Consider the following 15819-nt stretch of genomic DNA (forward strand, 5'->3'; position numbering starts at 1 on the left):
AAAATACACACAGTAGAATCTAAGGTTTAACTCCAATAGATTAGCATTTTACCTGATCTGAGATTTTCCATACTCTGACAGACCCATCACAGCTTGCTGATGTCTGTATAAGAAAGAGTAGTTTTTAAAATGTACCCAACAATTTGCAGTAAAAGTAACAAAAGTCACGCTACAATTAGAAGTTTAAGAGGTGTACAGCCAGCAATAGACACATACTATATGAACAGCCTTTAAACAAACTCACAATACATTTTATATGATTTATATTTTTGATATTAAATAAAATATAAATTATCTTGTTTGAAAATATAAGAAACCCTTGTTCATTTCAAAGCTTCTGTATTTACAAATTCTTCACAATGAAATACTTAAAATTAGATGTAATTTTTTTTTAAATCAACATTTTGTTTTAAATTATGTTAGCAGATCAACTTCTCTCAGCAATAAGGACAATACAAAAATTTCACACTGAGAATGTACGTGTAGGAAAGTACAGCTAAGGTTATTGGAGACAGTTTGATATTCACACGATCCTTTTGATGGGCCATACGCGGTAGACAAATTAAATAAAAACAATGTCCTCTGTGCCTGTGGACCATTTTATGATTTAAGATCCCATAAGAAACATAAAATATGAACTGCTGTAGCAAAAAGTATTACAAAGTAGAAAGTGACAGGAAAATGTTTTACCAGAAAAACGTCTTGGGGATCAAAAGACAGACTTAGGACAGGGGCATCATGTCCTCGGAATGTTTTCTGTTGGCTGCTATCTGTCACCTCCACAACTTTGACCATAAAATCACTGCAGATGAGAGAAATGTACTTAATTAACCAGATTAGTTTAATACTGACTGGCAGGCCCTTATTCTGCTTTGATTGAAGTAAATTAAAGTTCTATCTTATTGATCTTTGAGGGATAGAATACTTTTTTAAAATCACACTTATCACTGTAGAATCTACGTGAAAATAGAAGTCTTGCCATTTACTTCAACGGGAGCAGGAGCAGGCCATCAATATCAGAATAGAATAACTTTTCCCCTGAATTGAAGAGGAAATGGAATGCTTTAATAAGAAATCATATAAACCTCTACCCCAATATAATGCTGTCCTCAGGAGCCAAAAAAATCTTACCATGTTATAGGTGAAACAGCGTTACGTCGAACTTGCTCTGATCCACCAGAGTGCGCAGCCCTGCCCCCACCCCCGAGCGCTACTTTACCGAGTTATATCCGAATTTGTGTTATATCGGGTAGCGTTACATCGGGGTAGAGGTGTATGTTTCATAATCATACCCACCCACCCATATTAATAACTATATTATTATGTAATTTTAGACTAATATCACCTAAATCTGTATTTTGGCTCTTGAAAAGCAGATATTTATATTTTATGACCATAACTGATTGACTTATCTTGTTAAATAGCTGCTACGTATGTAGATTAAGCTTGTTTGCTAAAAATCATTATGAAACTTTAAAATATTTCATAGAAAGAATGCATTAGCTAATTTTCAAATAATTGGATTTTTTCAGTATTATGACTCAATCTAGTCCATAATTAAGAATACTATCAACTTTTAAGCCATACTAGGCCCCACAATAGCATCTTCACCCAAACTTAAAAATTAATGTAAAATTTAAAAGTACTTAAACTGATGTTTCTGATGTATGAAAAAATAGAACACTAGTTAGAAACATCTGAGTCTCTAATTCAGTGTGGAATACATTTTTATGGTTGACATATGAACTACTTAAAATCAGGATTATAATGCACTTCCCTACAAATATCTTAATACCACAAGAGTGTTGCAATCTACAAAACCATTAAATAAATCTAACCCTGGGCCTCAACCCTGCAGTCCCAAGCATAATCACAACTCTTTTCAGGATCACAGCCACAGTTTTTGCAAGATACCAAGGGCTTGTCTACACTGTATGGCAAAGCACTTTAAGGAGTGTGATCTGCGGAGTGCTCTAAGGCATGGGTGGCCACCCTGTGGCTCTGGAGCCACATGTGGCTCTTCATACGTTAATAAGTGGTTCCTCGTATAGCACTGACTCTGGGGCAGGAGCTACAGGTGCCAACTTCCCAATGTACTGGGGGGGAGGGGAAGCCTCACTGTTCAACCCCGGGGCTCTACCACAGGCCCTGCCCCTCCCCACCCCTTCCTGCCCCCTACCCTGAGCCTGCAGTGCCCCTGCTCCTCCCTCTTCCTCCCAGAGCCTCCAGCATGCCAGGAAACAGCTGATTGGGAGGTGGGGGGAAGGAGGGGGAGGCACTGATCCTTAGGGCTGCTGGTGGGTGGGAGGGAGGCACTGGGAGCGGGGTAGAGGAGCTGATGGAGGGCTGCTGATGTATTACTGTGGCTCTTTGGCAATGTACACTTCTACCCCAATATAACGCCACCTGATTTAACATGAATTTGGATATAGCGCGGTAAAGCAGCGCTCCATGGGGAGGAGGGGGCGGGGCTGCGTGCTCTGGAGGATGAAATCAAGTTCGATATAAAGTGTTCACCTATAATGCGGTAATATTTTTTGGCTCCCGAGGACAGCGTTATATCGAGGTAGAGGTGTGCATTAGTAAATACTGGCTCCTTCTCAGGCTCAGGCTGGTCACCCCTGGTGTTGAACTCTAGCTGCCCAGCACAGACCTTGCTGGCACTCTAAAAGGTACCTAGTTTGCATTAACGAGGACAAAGTAGTCCTTGTTATTGCAAACTAGGTACCATTTAGAGCACTCTAGCAAGGCATACACAGGGCAGTTAGAGCACAACGTTACAGAGCTCTTCAGATCACACCCCACTGGAGTGCAAATGCCCTGAATATTTCAGTCTAACACAAAAAATAGCCATAGTAAGAAGCATATAAATTGTATTCATTCATATCCATATTACTACTATTTTAGTATCTCTGTAACATGCCCTGCAACTTTAAAAACAGAACAGTTGACGAAATTTACCTTTTAAACAAAGGTATCCACATCTGATCTGCGAGCCACAAAAATTATCTGTGGATATTTGCAGATATCCACAGATTTCCAGGGCTCTACACCAGGGGCAAACTAAGGCTTTGAGGGGAACCGCCCTCCTCCAGAGCCCGGTCGGGAAGAGATGCACAGGCAGCTGTGCGGAGCCGCAGCAGACCCTCCACCTGCCCTGGGTAGGGGGCCTGAGCAGCCCCCCCCCAACTCAGGGCAGGTAGAAGGACCCAAGCTCCCCACAACTGCCAGTGCAGCTCTCCCTAACCCGGCTCCGGCCAGGGAGGGGGACAGCTCAGAGCTGCAGCCCAGCCACGATAAGAGCCGGGCAGGCAGCTATGCCGAGCTGCAGGGGACCCTCTGCTTGCTTTGGGTGGGGGGCCCAATCAGCCCCCAACTCCTGTCCCTGCCCCCCACCCAGGGAAGGTGGAGGGACCCAAGCTCCCTACAACTGCCAGCGTTGTCTTCCCAATCCAGCTCCGGCCAGGGAGGCGGCTCGGAGCTGCAGCCTGGCCACAGTAAGAGCCGGGAGCACAGCTATAGGGAGCTGTGGCAGACCCTCCACCTGCCCTGGGCACGGAGCCTGATCAGCCCCTGAACCCTGTTCCTGCTCCCAGGCCTCCCAACCAGGGTAGGTGGAGGATCCACACCATAATTCCTCACAGCTTCCCACCCGCTCTTACTGTCAGAACCCTGCACGGATACAAAATTTGTATCCGCATCCACGCTGGTATCCGCAGAAATAGTCCAAGGATATAAAGCAGATATCGTGGATTTGCAAGGCTCTATCCATATGTTCTGCATTTAAGTGGAATGTACTGTCAACTCACAAGTTCTAGACTTAAAGTAATAATTGAGAGACTTGTGACCATTATGCATGCGCATTAGCATTTGCAGTAGTGGGTCCTTAAACTGTCAACAATACTTCTTAATACAAAGTTAGTAACTAAAGCCCTGATCCTGAAATGAGCTCCATATGGGTGAACCCTTGCGCCTTTGCAAAGTAAGTCCCTGAAGAATATAAATTACATCTGGAAACTTGATGCTGGGGGGCAGTTATTTATGTGGCCCCAACCTCTCCCATAAAAGTTTTTCTTAATGGCCTCCTCCATTTGACCGTTTTCTTCTATGAAGACCTTTTGAGGCATTGTAAAATCTTCACAAAATGCAGATTAATTAGATGGTATTGTGAACAAAAGTCACATCCCAGGAAGTTGCTAATATTCCAGATTTAGCGTAGCTATTGTCTTGTCCTGCATCAAGATCAAATTACCTGGATCCAGCAGCAATTTTAGTACCATCCCTGTTAAAGACAACATGGTTTGCATTCGTGGTGAAACGAGTCAGGATGCCATCAGGAGCTCCTTCGGGGAATGTATGAATCTGGACAGTATTGTTAGATACTGCGGTAACCAGTCTTCCATTCTAAAAATGAAACAAACAAACTCTGGAATTGGTGGGTTAAAGAAAAATATTTTGGTCCAAGGAACAGAAAGCCAGTGATCTTTCCATATATAATCTTGAGTAGTTCCAAGAGCTTCTGGTTTTAAAAAGGAGCAGCAGCTGGGAAATGTTCCTTTCAGTTATATTTCTTCCTCTTCCCTCTCCCTGCCCCCTACAAAAAAATTAACAGAAACTAAGGAGAAAATTTTCAATTAACAAGTACAACCCTCCACACTTCAAATTTTTTAATTTGATATTACTTAACTATCTTCCTTAAACCAGTGGTTCTCAACCAGGGGTACACATACCCCTGGGGGTACGCTGAGGTCGTCTGGGGGTACATCAACTCTAGACATTTACCCAGTTTTACAACAGGCTATATAAAAAGCACTAGCGAAGTCAGGACAAACTAAAATTTTATCTAGACAAATGAGAAAGGAAGCAATTTTTCAGTAATAGTGTGCTGTGACCCTTTTGTATTTTTTATGTCTGATATTGTAAGCATGTAGTTTTTAAGTGAGGTGAAAACAAATCAGACTCTGAAAGGCATACAGTAGTCTGGAAAGGTTGAGAACCACTGCCTTAAGCTATTTAAACTAGTTACTTTCTTTAGGCCCCAATCCTGTAAAGATGTATTCACATGCTTAAATATTTGTTCTGTGAGCAGCCCCACTGGCTTCAGTGGGACTACTCACAGTGCATAGTTACACATGTGAATAGGTCTTTGCAGGATCAGGGCCTTAGCCCCAGGGCTGTCCATAGCTATTCTGGGGCCCTATGCAGCCCCCCCCCTCACGGGGGGGTGGAGGCCATGCTTCCGTGGGGGGGGTGCAGGCCCCAGACTCCGCGCGGAGGGGAGGGGGGGATGACTTGGAGGACAGAGGGGAACCACCCCCCAGCACTCACCAGCGGTGCGACAGGGGCCAGGTCTGCACTTCCCACCACGGGGAATGCAGGCCCGGCCATGATAGCTGTTGCAGAGCTCAGGAGAGGGGGAGCGGGGCTGGACAGGGGCGGGAATAGGTGGGACTGGGGTGAGGAAGGAGCAGAGCGGGGCGGAGAAGGGGTGGGGGCCATGGGAAATAGCCGAAGCAGGGGCTGGAGCAGTTGCATGCTTTGCATATGAGTAAGGATGGCCCTGCTTAGAGCCTCGTGTCTTTACTGAAATAGTGAGAGTGAGAGTCAAGGAATGGCACTAATGAACTCTAAAGAGATCCATTCAATCCTCTACACCTGGAAGAAGGGGATTATGAGGCCTTAACCGTGGAGAGTATGAAGCAAGAAAACAAGGAGGAATTCTCAGGGTTTTGAGAGAGGAAAAAAAACTCAATTCCCAAAGGAAAAAAATGTAATCAAAATATACAGGCAGTCTCGGACTTACGACACAATTGGCTCCTGAAAATCACATCAAATTGAAAATGTCTTAACTTGAATTTTCCATAGGAACAATGTCTGATCAAGCATCTTAAAGTCGAAACCGACATTGTAAAGTCGAAATACGACAGTTTATAAATGTTGTAAGTGCCGTTCATCGTAACTTGCAAGTCAAAGTCAAGAACTGCCTATATTTGGTTTTTATGTGCCACACGATCATAAGAGGGCGCCCTTGTCCCAAATTTCACAGACTAAATGCCATAAAGGAAAGCTTGATGGCTTGTCAGGCATAGTTTAACAAATGGCCAGTTTGCAGAAACACATACTAGAAGATCATCACATTAATCTTTCCAATATTCCCTATTCAGAATGCCAAATGAATATATATGGTCAAGTGACATGGCAAATTTTACGGTAATCTTTTATGTTTATAGAAAAAAATCTACTGTTAAGATGAAAATGTATCATCTCTCTTCACGTATGTGTGGCAGCAGGTTCGACAAATAATTTAAGTTATAGCCTACATAAAATACATAATTACAGCTGCCATGCATATTTCTCTCCAAAAGCAGAGGTACATAAAGTTTATGTTCACAAATATAAATATTACAAAAATTATATACGCAGCAACACTCAGACTAGATAACCTAATGTGTTAAGAGATATCAGATTGTACTTAACTGATTCAGACCTTCTTCAGATTAAAAACCTTTTTTCCTTTAAAGATAAATTATTTATGAGTGAATTAAAAATGATATCTAATTTTTTAAACAAAATTACTGGACTTAAGTCTTGGAAAATGTTTTTGAAACTCATGCGAAGAAACTTAGACACACATCTTTGAAAGCAGTGGGCTATTTAATCTGAAAAAATAAAATCAGTATTCTTCAAAATTTTCCTGTTTTAGTAAATTTTACTTGATAACATTGAGTTTTTGCTTATATATTGAAATGTAGTCTTTTTTTTTTAAGTACACACATATCAATAATTGCTTACTCATTCCCCCCAAAAAGTTACCAAAATTTGATAGCAGATTTATTTTTAAAAAATGCATGTATCTCTGCAAACTTGTATGGCACAAACACTGTAATTAATCTTCAAGTGGAAAACAAACTCCTGGGATAATTCTCTCATTTTCAAAAGATGCTGTAAAATGAGAGGACATTTCAGATTTTATACAAAAACCAAAGTATTTATGTAATACATTTTAATGTAGCATAAAAATAGCTTCAGACAAAGGAATTACTACGAAAATTCTCAAGACAAATATGTGAAGTTTTCAAAAGATGCATTAATGATGTACAGTTGACACCTGTTATAAGAAGTGATGTAAGTCATCCTTATTTTAATTATCATAGCCAAATAATCATTCCACCCATATTTCTAAAAATATGAACTTCCTTCATGATGGATACAGCAAGTTATATTAGGCACTTTATGCTAGAGCAGATCAGTTGGATTACTAGAATAGGTTCTAATCAGCACTCCCACAAACTACTATTATTTGCAGTGGAAGAAGAATTCAAGATTCAATTTCTCTCTTACCTTTGAAAAGGTCAGAGAACCCTCTTTTGCATACCCAAAAATCTTTAAAGCCAGACACTCAATGATTAGCAAGGGCACCACTAGGAAATGACTTCTGGAATGTAATTTTTGATCCATATAGCCAAATGACTACTACAAAGTCTGAGCATTATAGTTAAATTACACTGTATATTAAAAAATAATTTTTTGTTTCAGTTTCTCTAAGAGTTTAAAATCATGAAGTCAAAATATCTTGAGAAACTCAGCAGGAGGAAAACTTCTGTAATTCTTTATCCCACTGAATGGGATAAGGAATAAATTGTCAAATCAATATACTCTAAAGCATTTCAAAGTTCTTGAATGATTTATCTAAACTATAAACCAGATAGACATGTTCAACCAATTAGATGTTTCTAGTGATTCAACATTAATCTGTCTTTTGGGAACAGATGTCAGTAGATTAGGGGTAAAATGATATTTAAAGTAAATTGATCAATTTTTAATGGCTTTAATACCTTCACCTAAACACATTGGTGGAGTGCAGTCACTTTTGCAGTTTGTGCAAGGCACAACTGCATACTATTCTAAGGCAAAGGAAAGATAGAAAAATAGTAAGACACCAATATGGCTCCATCAGGAGTTCTTTAATTACCTGAAAATCCAAAAGGAATCCTACAAAAAGTAGAAACATGGATGAATTGCTAAGGAGGGGTACAAAAGTATAGCACTAGCATGTGGGGACAAAATCAGAAAGTCTAAGGCACAAAATGAGTTACACCTAGCAAGGGACAAAAAGGTAATAAAGAGAGGTTCTTTAAAAGGAGCAGAAGAAAGACAAGGGAAAGCGTAGGTCCTCTACTTAGCAGGGACGGAGAGCTAGTAAGTGACAACATCAAGAAGGCTGAGCTGCTTAATGCCTATTTGCTTCAGTCTTCACTAAAAAGGTTAATGGTGATCAGATACTCACAATTAATATAGATATAAGGGGGAAGGAATGCAAGCCAAAATAAGGAAATAACAGGTTAAAGAATATTTAGATAAGTTAAATGTATTCAAGTTGTCAGGGCCTGATTAAATTTATCCTAGGGTAACTGGGAAACTAGCTGAAGCAATCTTGGAACTATTAGCAATTAACTTTGACAACTCATGAATGATGGGTGAGGTCCTACAGGACTGGAGAAGGGAAAACATAATACTTATCTTTAAAAATGGGAACAAAGTGGACCCAGAGAATTACAGACTAGTAAGTATCTTAGATGTTTCTAGTGATTCAATCTAGAGATCTCTGACACCTGGAGAGATACTGGAACAAATTATTAAACAATCAATTTGTAAGCACTTGGAGAATAATAGGGTTATAAAGCATAGCCACATGGATTTGTCAAAAACGAATCATTCCAAACCAACCTAATTTCCTTCTTTGACAATCTTAGTGGCCTAGTGGATGGACGGAAGCAGTAGACATGATATATCTTGATTTCAGTAAGACTTATGATACAGTTCCACATAACATTCTCAAAAGCAAACTAAGGAAATGTGCTCTAGATGAAATTACTATAAGATGAGTGCACAACTGGTCGAAAGACCACATCAAAGAGTAGTTATCAATAGTCCACTATCAAACTGGGAAGGTGTATCTAGTGGGGCCTTGCAGAGGTCAATGCAGGATCTAGTATTATTCAATATTTTCATTTATAACTTGGATAATGGAATGAAGAGAATGCTTATAAAATCTGCAGATAACACCAAGCTGGAAGGAACACACTAGAGGACAGGATTAGAATCCAAAATGACCTTAAATTAGAGAATTGGTCTAAAATCAACAAGATGAAATTCAATAAAGACAAGTGCAAAACACTTCACTGAGGAAAGAAAAATAAAATGCACAGCTACAAAATGGGAAATAACTGGCTAGGTGGTAGTACCACACTGCTGAAAAGGATCTGGGAGTTATTGTGGATCACAAATTGCATGAGTCAACAATATGATGCAGTTGCAAAAAAGGCTAATATTCTGGGGTGCATTCACATGAGTGTCGTATGTAAAATACAGGAAGTAATTGCTCTACTGCACAAGTGAGGCCTCAGCTGGACTAGTGTGTCCAGTCCTGGGCACCACACTTTAAGAAAGATGTGGACAAATTGGAGAGAGTCCAGAGGACAGCAACAAAAATGATAAAAGGTTAACAAAACCTGACCTATGAGAAAACATTAAAAAATCTGGGCATGGTTAGTCCTGAAAAAAGAAGATTGAGGGGGAATCTGATATGTTAAGTGCTGTTACAAAGAGGAAGGGGATCAATTGTTCATGCCCATTAAATGTAGGACAAGAAGTAATGGGCTTAATCTGAAGCAAGAAAGGTTTAGGTTAGATATTAGGAGAAACTGTCTAATTATACAGGTAGTTAAGCTCAGGAATAGGCTTTCTATGGAGGTTGTGGAATCCTCATCACTGCAGGTTTTTAAGAACAAGTTAGACAAATACCTGTCAGGATGGTCTAGATTTACACCTCTACCTCGATATAATGCTGTCCTTGGGAGTCAAAAAAATCTTACCGCGTTATAGGTGAAACTGCATTATATTGAACTTGCTTTGATCCACCGGAGTGTGCAGCCCCACCCCCACCCCTGGAGCACTGCTTTACCGCGTTATATCCGAATTTGTGTTATATCAGGTCGCGTTATATCGAGGTAGCAGTGTACTTGGTCCTACCATAGTGCAGGGGACTGCAGCTGTTGATCTCTCAAGGTCCCTTCCAGCCCTACATTTCTATGATTGTATGATTAAGACAGATCCTTTTAATCTCATGTAAGATGTGTCCGTGACAACATTAAGAAAAAAAGTTAGACTACTTTATTTGTTGAAAGCTATGTTATGCAAGTTAATGCTATGAGTTGTGTGTGTAATATTAAATTAAGTTTGCTAAATCCAATACCATTCTAGCTCCAATCCTGCAAATATTTCCAATACATGCTTAACTTTATGCACGTCAGCAGTCCCATTAAGTTCACATGCATACAGTTAAGTACACAAGGAAGATTTTGCAGGATCAAGACATATATCAGCACCCGTGTTGCACATTTCATAGAAAATATTATACTAATACCTTTAAAGCAAATGAATATGCTTTTTCTCCCACATTAATGGACTTAGGATCATCATCATCCAAGTTTTCCCAAATCCTAACATCTCCATCACTGCCACAAGTTACAATACAGCTGTTAAGAAAATAATAATATTAACATTTGTATATAGCAGGATCATTATGATTTTCCTCAGCTCAAAATATGGGGGGGAAATGTTTAAAAATTCACATTTTTATTAAATGAAACACATTTTATAAGTGTATTTATTCTTCAAATAATATGAGACAGACACTTGTATTATACAACATGAAAAACTTGCAATTCTGCTAGTATAACACAATAATTGAGCATAAGTCTACTAACTAGGTATGCCTATCCCTCTTTTGTATCTGTCCTTAGATACTCAGACACTAACCAGCCAATTCATTTTTCAGCATCTAGGAAGAAATTTTCAACAGCACAAAGGAAAGTTAGGAGCCCAGCTTGCACTGACTTTCACTAGAAGTTGGGCACCCAACTGCCCTTTCTGCCCCCTATCCTGTCACAAAGTTCTGACCTAATCCAAATGTGCTAAACACACTTGATTGAAGTTGAGATGGCTGTAAAGGAGGGCAGGCCTTTTAAAAACTGTCAAGATTCTGAATTCAACTCTCCTGTCTTTCATGATTTCACTTCTACAACTTTGATGCAACAAATTGTTACACAATCTTTTTCAAAACCAGAGATTGGGAGCAGAAATCTGAATCTCCAATTTTAAATGATAGAAAGACAGGAATGATTTCAGGATTCCATTATATCAGCAACACTTCAGCCTCCTCTTAGTGTACTTGGCTCAGACTAAGACATTTGTATTTGCTATCAGTCATGCTGGCAAAGTAATGGAAAGGTTTTATAACTTCTGTCAATCATTTTTTGTATTTTGTCCTTTTGTGGTTTTGGTACTTTGTTGCTAGATCAATCCCCATACCATTCTGACCCTAATACCCTCTTTTAACACACACAGACCACATCTATGCTACAAAATTAAGATGACCTAACTTACATTGGCATACAGTTGCCACAGTCATTATATCGCTTGTACATGTCTACGCTTTGCTCCATGTGTTGGTGGTGCATGTCCCTCACCAGGAGTTTTTGCACCAATTGAACTCCTCACTGTGGGCATTGCAGGATGGCTTCTGAAAGCCAATGACAGTCAATGTAAGCAAGGCACTGTCTACACTGACACTGCATCAACCTAGCTACATCAACATTGATCCTACATCTCTCGTGGAGACGGAATTATTAAGACGGTGTAGCAGGTGAGTTACATCAGTGGGAGCAAAACTTTAGTGAAGACACTTAAATAGATAGGTTGATGTAAACTGCCTTGCGTCGATCTAACTCTGTAGTGTGGACCAGGGCTCAGTTTCAATTCAGTAGCATTATCATACTACACAACGGGTTCTCAAACTGGGGGTCGGGACCCCTCAGGGGGTTGCGAGGTTATTATATGGGTGGTCCCTAGCTGCCAGCCTCCACCTTTACTCAACTCCTTACTCAACTTCTTTCTAAGGTAAACAACCCCAATCTTCTCAACATCTCTTCATATGAGAGTTTTGCCAGGCCCATGAACATTCCCACCACTCTTCTCTCACCCCCTCTAGTTTTGCAATATCAATGTCATTGCTTACAGACATATGAACTACTGAAATAAGTCCTAATTTCAATAATTTACCTTCCAATGTCGTCAAAGCAGACATCTGTGTGGCCTTCTGTGTGTCCATAGCGCATTGGCTTTTGTGTTGAAGGCATCTTCTCTCTTATCTATATAATAATAAAAATGTAAAAAGCTTTGTAAAATAAATACAAATGATTTGTTAGTGTTAATAACAGGAAAACACTACTTAAACTTCAGTAGTTAAATAATTTTGATGCAGTGGTATTTTTGCATGTTTTTTTCCTGTTAAAGAGCTTAGCAGTGTTGATAAGAATCACTACAATATATATATTTTGAAAAATATTATGAAAAGTATGATGAGGGGAAATGAAGAAATTTAAAGGGGGGATTAGTAAATACTGCAGTATTTCTGGTTAAACAAATATAAACTGAGAGCATACAACACCACCTTGCTGTATGAGAGTTTAAATTGATTAGAACTTCATTAACAATCGCTAGCCTATGCCAAAATAGTTAGTGTGCTCCCAAGTCCTGTAACTGTATCCACAAAGGCAGAACCCTGCACCCATGTAGAGCTCCAATGACTTTAATGGGGTCCCATGCAAGCACCAGGGTTCACCTGGGTAGATCCAACTGAAGTGCTGGGACTCACATAAGCAATAACGATATCTTTGTGACAAGCCTATATCTTTATTACGAGGGAAATAAAAATGGATAAACATCATCCCCAAATAACAGTCATTTCAAAAAGCAGAGTCCTGTGGCACCTTATAGACTAACAGCTCATGCTCCAATACATCTGTTAGTCTATAAGGTGCCACAGGACTCTGCTGCTTTTACAGATCCAGACTAACACGGCTACCCCTCTGATACCTGACAGTCATTTCAGAGAATGTAGTTGGAACACAAGGCATGTTTTAAAAAGTCATCTATTCTAAAATTCTACATATGTTCTAAGTTGTACTGATATAAGCAGAACAGTTCTGTATTTTAAATTCATGAACTGACTGTGACTGAACAACACACACACAGTGCATTTCACTTTTGATCGTATTTTTTTAAGGTCCAGGAGGATCATAGTTAAAAAATGTTAACCCTTATATTTGGTTAAACACGGTGACTCTTAAAACAAGAAAACTGCCTCCACATGTCTGCTTTTTTGAATACCTCTGAAGTTTCTATTCTACCCTGACAGCAAACCTATAAACTGGACAGAACCTCAAAACACACAATTCATATATGTCTGTTATATTGATTCCCTGATATGTGTTTTACTTTTTACAATATATGGCAAGAACTGACTTTAGCAACCTCACAGGGAACTAGTGAAAGCCACTTCCCTAGAGCGGTGGGCCTTTAGCTAATGGTGAAACAAAATAAGGCTGCAGGACTTGGAAGTACAGAAGCTGCTTAAGATAGAGTGTTGCCTATTGCAGGTGGGGACCTCAGTGCAAGCATCACTCGATATTCACTGGCAATAGAAAAAATGACCAGATATCAGATTAAAGTCATTCATTCAGTATGCGGCATAGGGCTAGATAACCATCATTCCCTACCAAGGAGAAAAATACCTGCTGGAAGGGGCAAATCATTCCACCAGTTTGGAATGAAGTTTGTCCCTCAGGCAATGAGCTGTATCTACACTGCAGAATGACAGGACTTGGGCTCCGACCCACCCTCCTACCAGGGTCCTAGGATCAGAGTTCTTTGAGCTCACAGACCTGAATCCGACTGACTGTGTGTGGATAGTGGGGGAACTTGGGCTCAAACCTCAGTCAGAGCCCAGGCTTAATATGCAGTGTAGATGTACCCTAAAGGCTTCCCTGCTGGCCACTGGCTGCTCCTGAAACTTTCACATTAGATCAATGTGGGGGGCAAGATGAGGAGAGAACCTCTCAGAAATTGTCCAGCCCTAAGATATGATTATGTTCTCCACAAGAATGGTGATGGCGGGGGGTGATATAGTTCCACACTCAACATGTGTAGATCCTGAACCCTAAGTAGCGGCAAAGCCTGGGTTGGCTAGTATCTGAAGGCTACTGCCTCCATCTTCTGTGTGTCAAAGGGGAGATCTGCACCCAGCCCATGAGGAATCATTGGCCCAGTGCTGGGGTCACAGTGAGACACCCCACAATCCTCTCTCCTGCTTTACTGCACTGTCTGGTGTGTGCATAGCCACACCCAACCCTACCCCCCCACCTCCCCACACCCAACCTAATTCCCCCCACCTTCACCTCTCCTCCTCATACCCAACCCTACCCCCCACCTCCCCACACCCAACCTAACCCCCCCACCTTCACCTCTCCTCCTCACACCCAACCCTACCCCCCACCTCCCTACACCCAACCTAACCCCCCCACCTTCACCACTCCTCCTCACACCCAACCCTACCCCCCACCTCCCTACACCCAACCTAACCCCCCCACCTTCACCACTCCTCCTCACACCCAACCCTACCCCCCACCTCCCCACACCCAACCCTACCCCCCCTTCACCTCTCCTCCTCACACCCAACCCTACCCCCCACCCCCCCACACCCAACCTAACCCCCCCACCTTCACCTCTCCTCCTCACACCCAACCCTACCCCCCACCCCCCCACACCCAACCTAACCCCCCCACCTTCACCTCTCCTCCTCACACCCAACCCTACCCCCCACCCCCCCACACCCAACCTAACCCCCCCACCTTCACCTCTCCTCCTCACACCCAACCCTACCCCCCACCCCCCCACACCCAACCTACCCCCCCACCTTCACCTCTCCTCCTCACACCCAACCCTACCCCCCACCCCACCTAACCCCCCCCTTCACCTCTCCTCCTCACACCCAACCCTACCCCCCACCCCCCCACACCCAACCTAACCCCCCCCACCTTCACCTCTCCTCCTCACACCCAACCCTACCCCCCACCTCCCCACACCCAACCTAACCCCCCCACCTTCACCTCTCCTCCTCAAACCCAACCCTACCCCCCACCCCCCCCACACCCAACCTAACCCCCCCACCTTCACCTCTCCTCCTCACACCCAACCCTACCCCCCACCCCCCCACACCCAACCTAACCCCCCCCACCTTCACCTCTCCTCCCCACACCCAACCCTACCCCCCCACCTCCCCACACCCAACCTAACCCCCCCACCTTCACCTCTCCTCCTCACACCCAACCCTACCCCCCACACCCCCACACCCAACCTAACCCCCCCCACCTTCACCTCTCCTCCCCACACCCAACCCTACCCCCCCACCTCCCCACACCCAACCTAACCCCCCCACCTTCACCTCTCCTCCTCACACCCAACCCTACCCCCCACCCCCGCACACCCAACCTACCCCCCCCACCTTCACCTCTCCTCCCCACACCCAACCCTACCCCCCCACCTTCACCTCTCCTCCTCACACCCAACCCTACCCCCCACCTCCCTACACCCAACCTAACCCCCCCACCTTCACCTCTCCTCCTCACACCCAACCCTAACCCCCACCCCCCTACACCCCACCTAACCCCCCCACCTTCACCTCTCCTCCCCACACCCAACCCTACCCCCCACCTCCCCACACCCAACCTAACCCCCCCTCCTCCCCACTGAACACCCAACCCCCACCTCCCCCCCGACACGCGCTCAACTCCTCCCACCCACCCCACCGGCGACACCTCAGCCCGGCACTCACCAGCCACTGTCCAGCCCGGCTCCGGTTCCAGCCTTCCCGCGCTCCCTGCCGGCACAACGACGCCTGCGCGACCCTGCCTCGGC

General features: G+C 42.8%; 1 protein-coding gene across 3 annotated transcripts in view; it reads right to left on the reverse strand.

Annotated features, from left to right (window-relative positions):
* WDHD1 (WD repeat and HMG-box DNA binding protein 1) overlaps positions 1 to 15813 on the reverse strand; it is a 57167-nt gene extending 41354 nt beyond the window's left edge. For all 3 annotated transcript variants that reach the window (XM_030562952.1, XM_030562951.1, XM_030562950.1), the window contains exons 1-6: positions 15737 to 15813; positions 12124 to 12212; positions 10427 to 10538; positions 4253 to 4404; positions 691 to 802; positions 53 to 103 (exon numbers count right to left, since the gene is read on the reverse strand). In XM_030562952.1, the coding sequence (XP_030418812.1) occupies positions 53 to 103; positions 691 to 802; positions 4253 to 4404; positions 10427 to 10538; positions 12124 to 12200 (504 nt within the window). In that variant the 5' untranslated portion in view covers positions 12201 to 12212; positions 15737 to 15813. The remainder of the gene's footprint in view (positions 1 to 52; positions 104 to 690; positions 803 to 4252; positions 4405 to 10426; positions 10539 to 12123; positions 12213 to 15736) is intronic.
* Between the last annotated feature and the right edge of the window lie 6 nt (positions 15814 to 15819).

Source organism: Gopherus evgoodei, chromosome 4, assembly GCF_007399415.2.
Source record: "Gopherus evgoodei ecotype Sinaloan lineage chromosome 4, rGopEvg1_v1.p, whole genome shotgun sequence".
NCBI classification, from domain to species: Eukaryota; Metazoa; Chordata; order Testudines; family Testudinidae; genus Gopherus; species Gopherus evgoodei.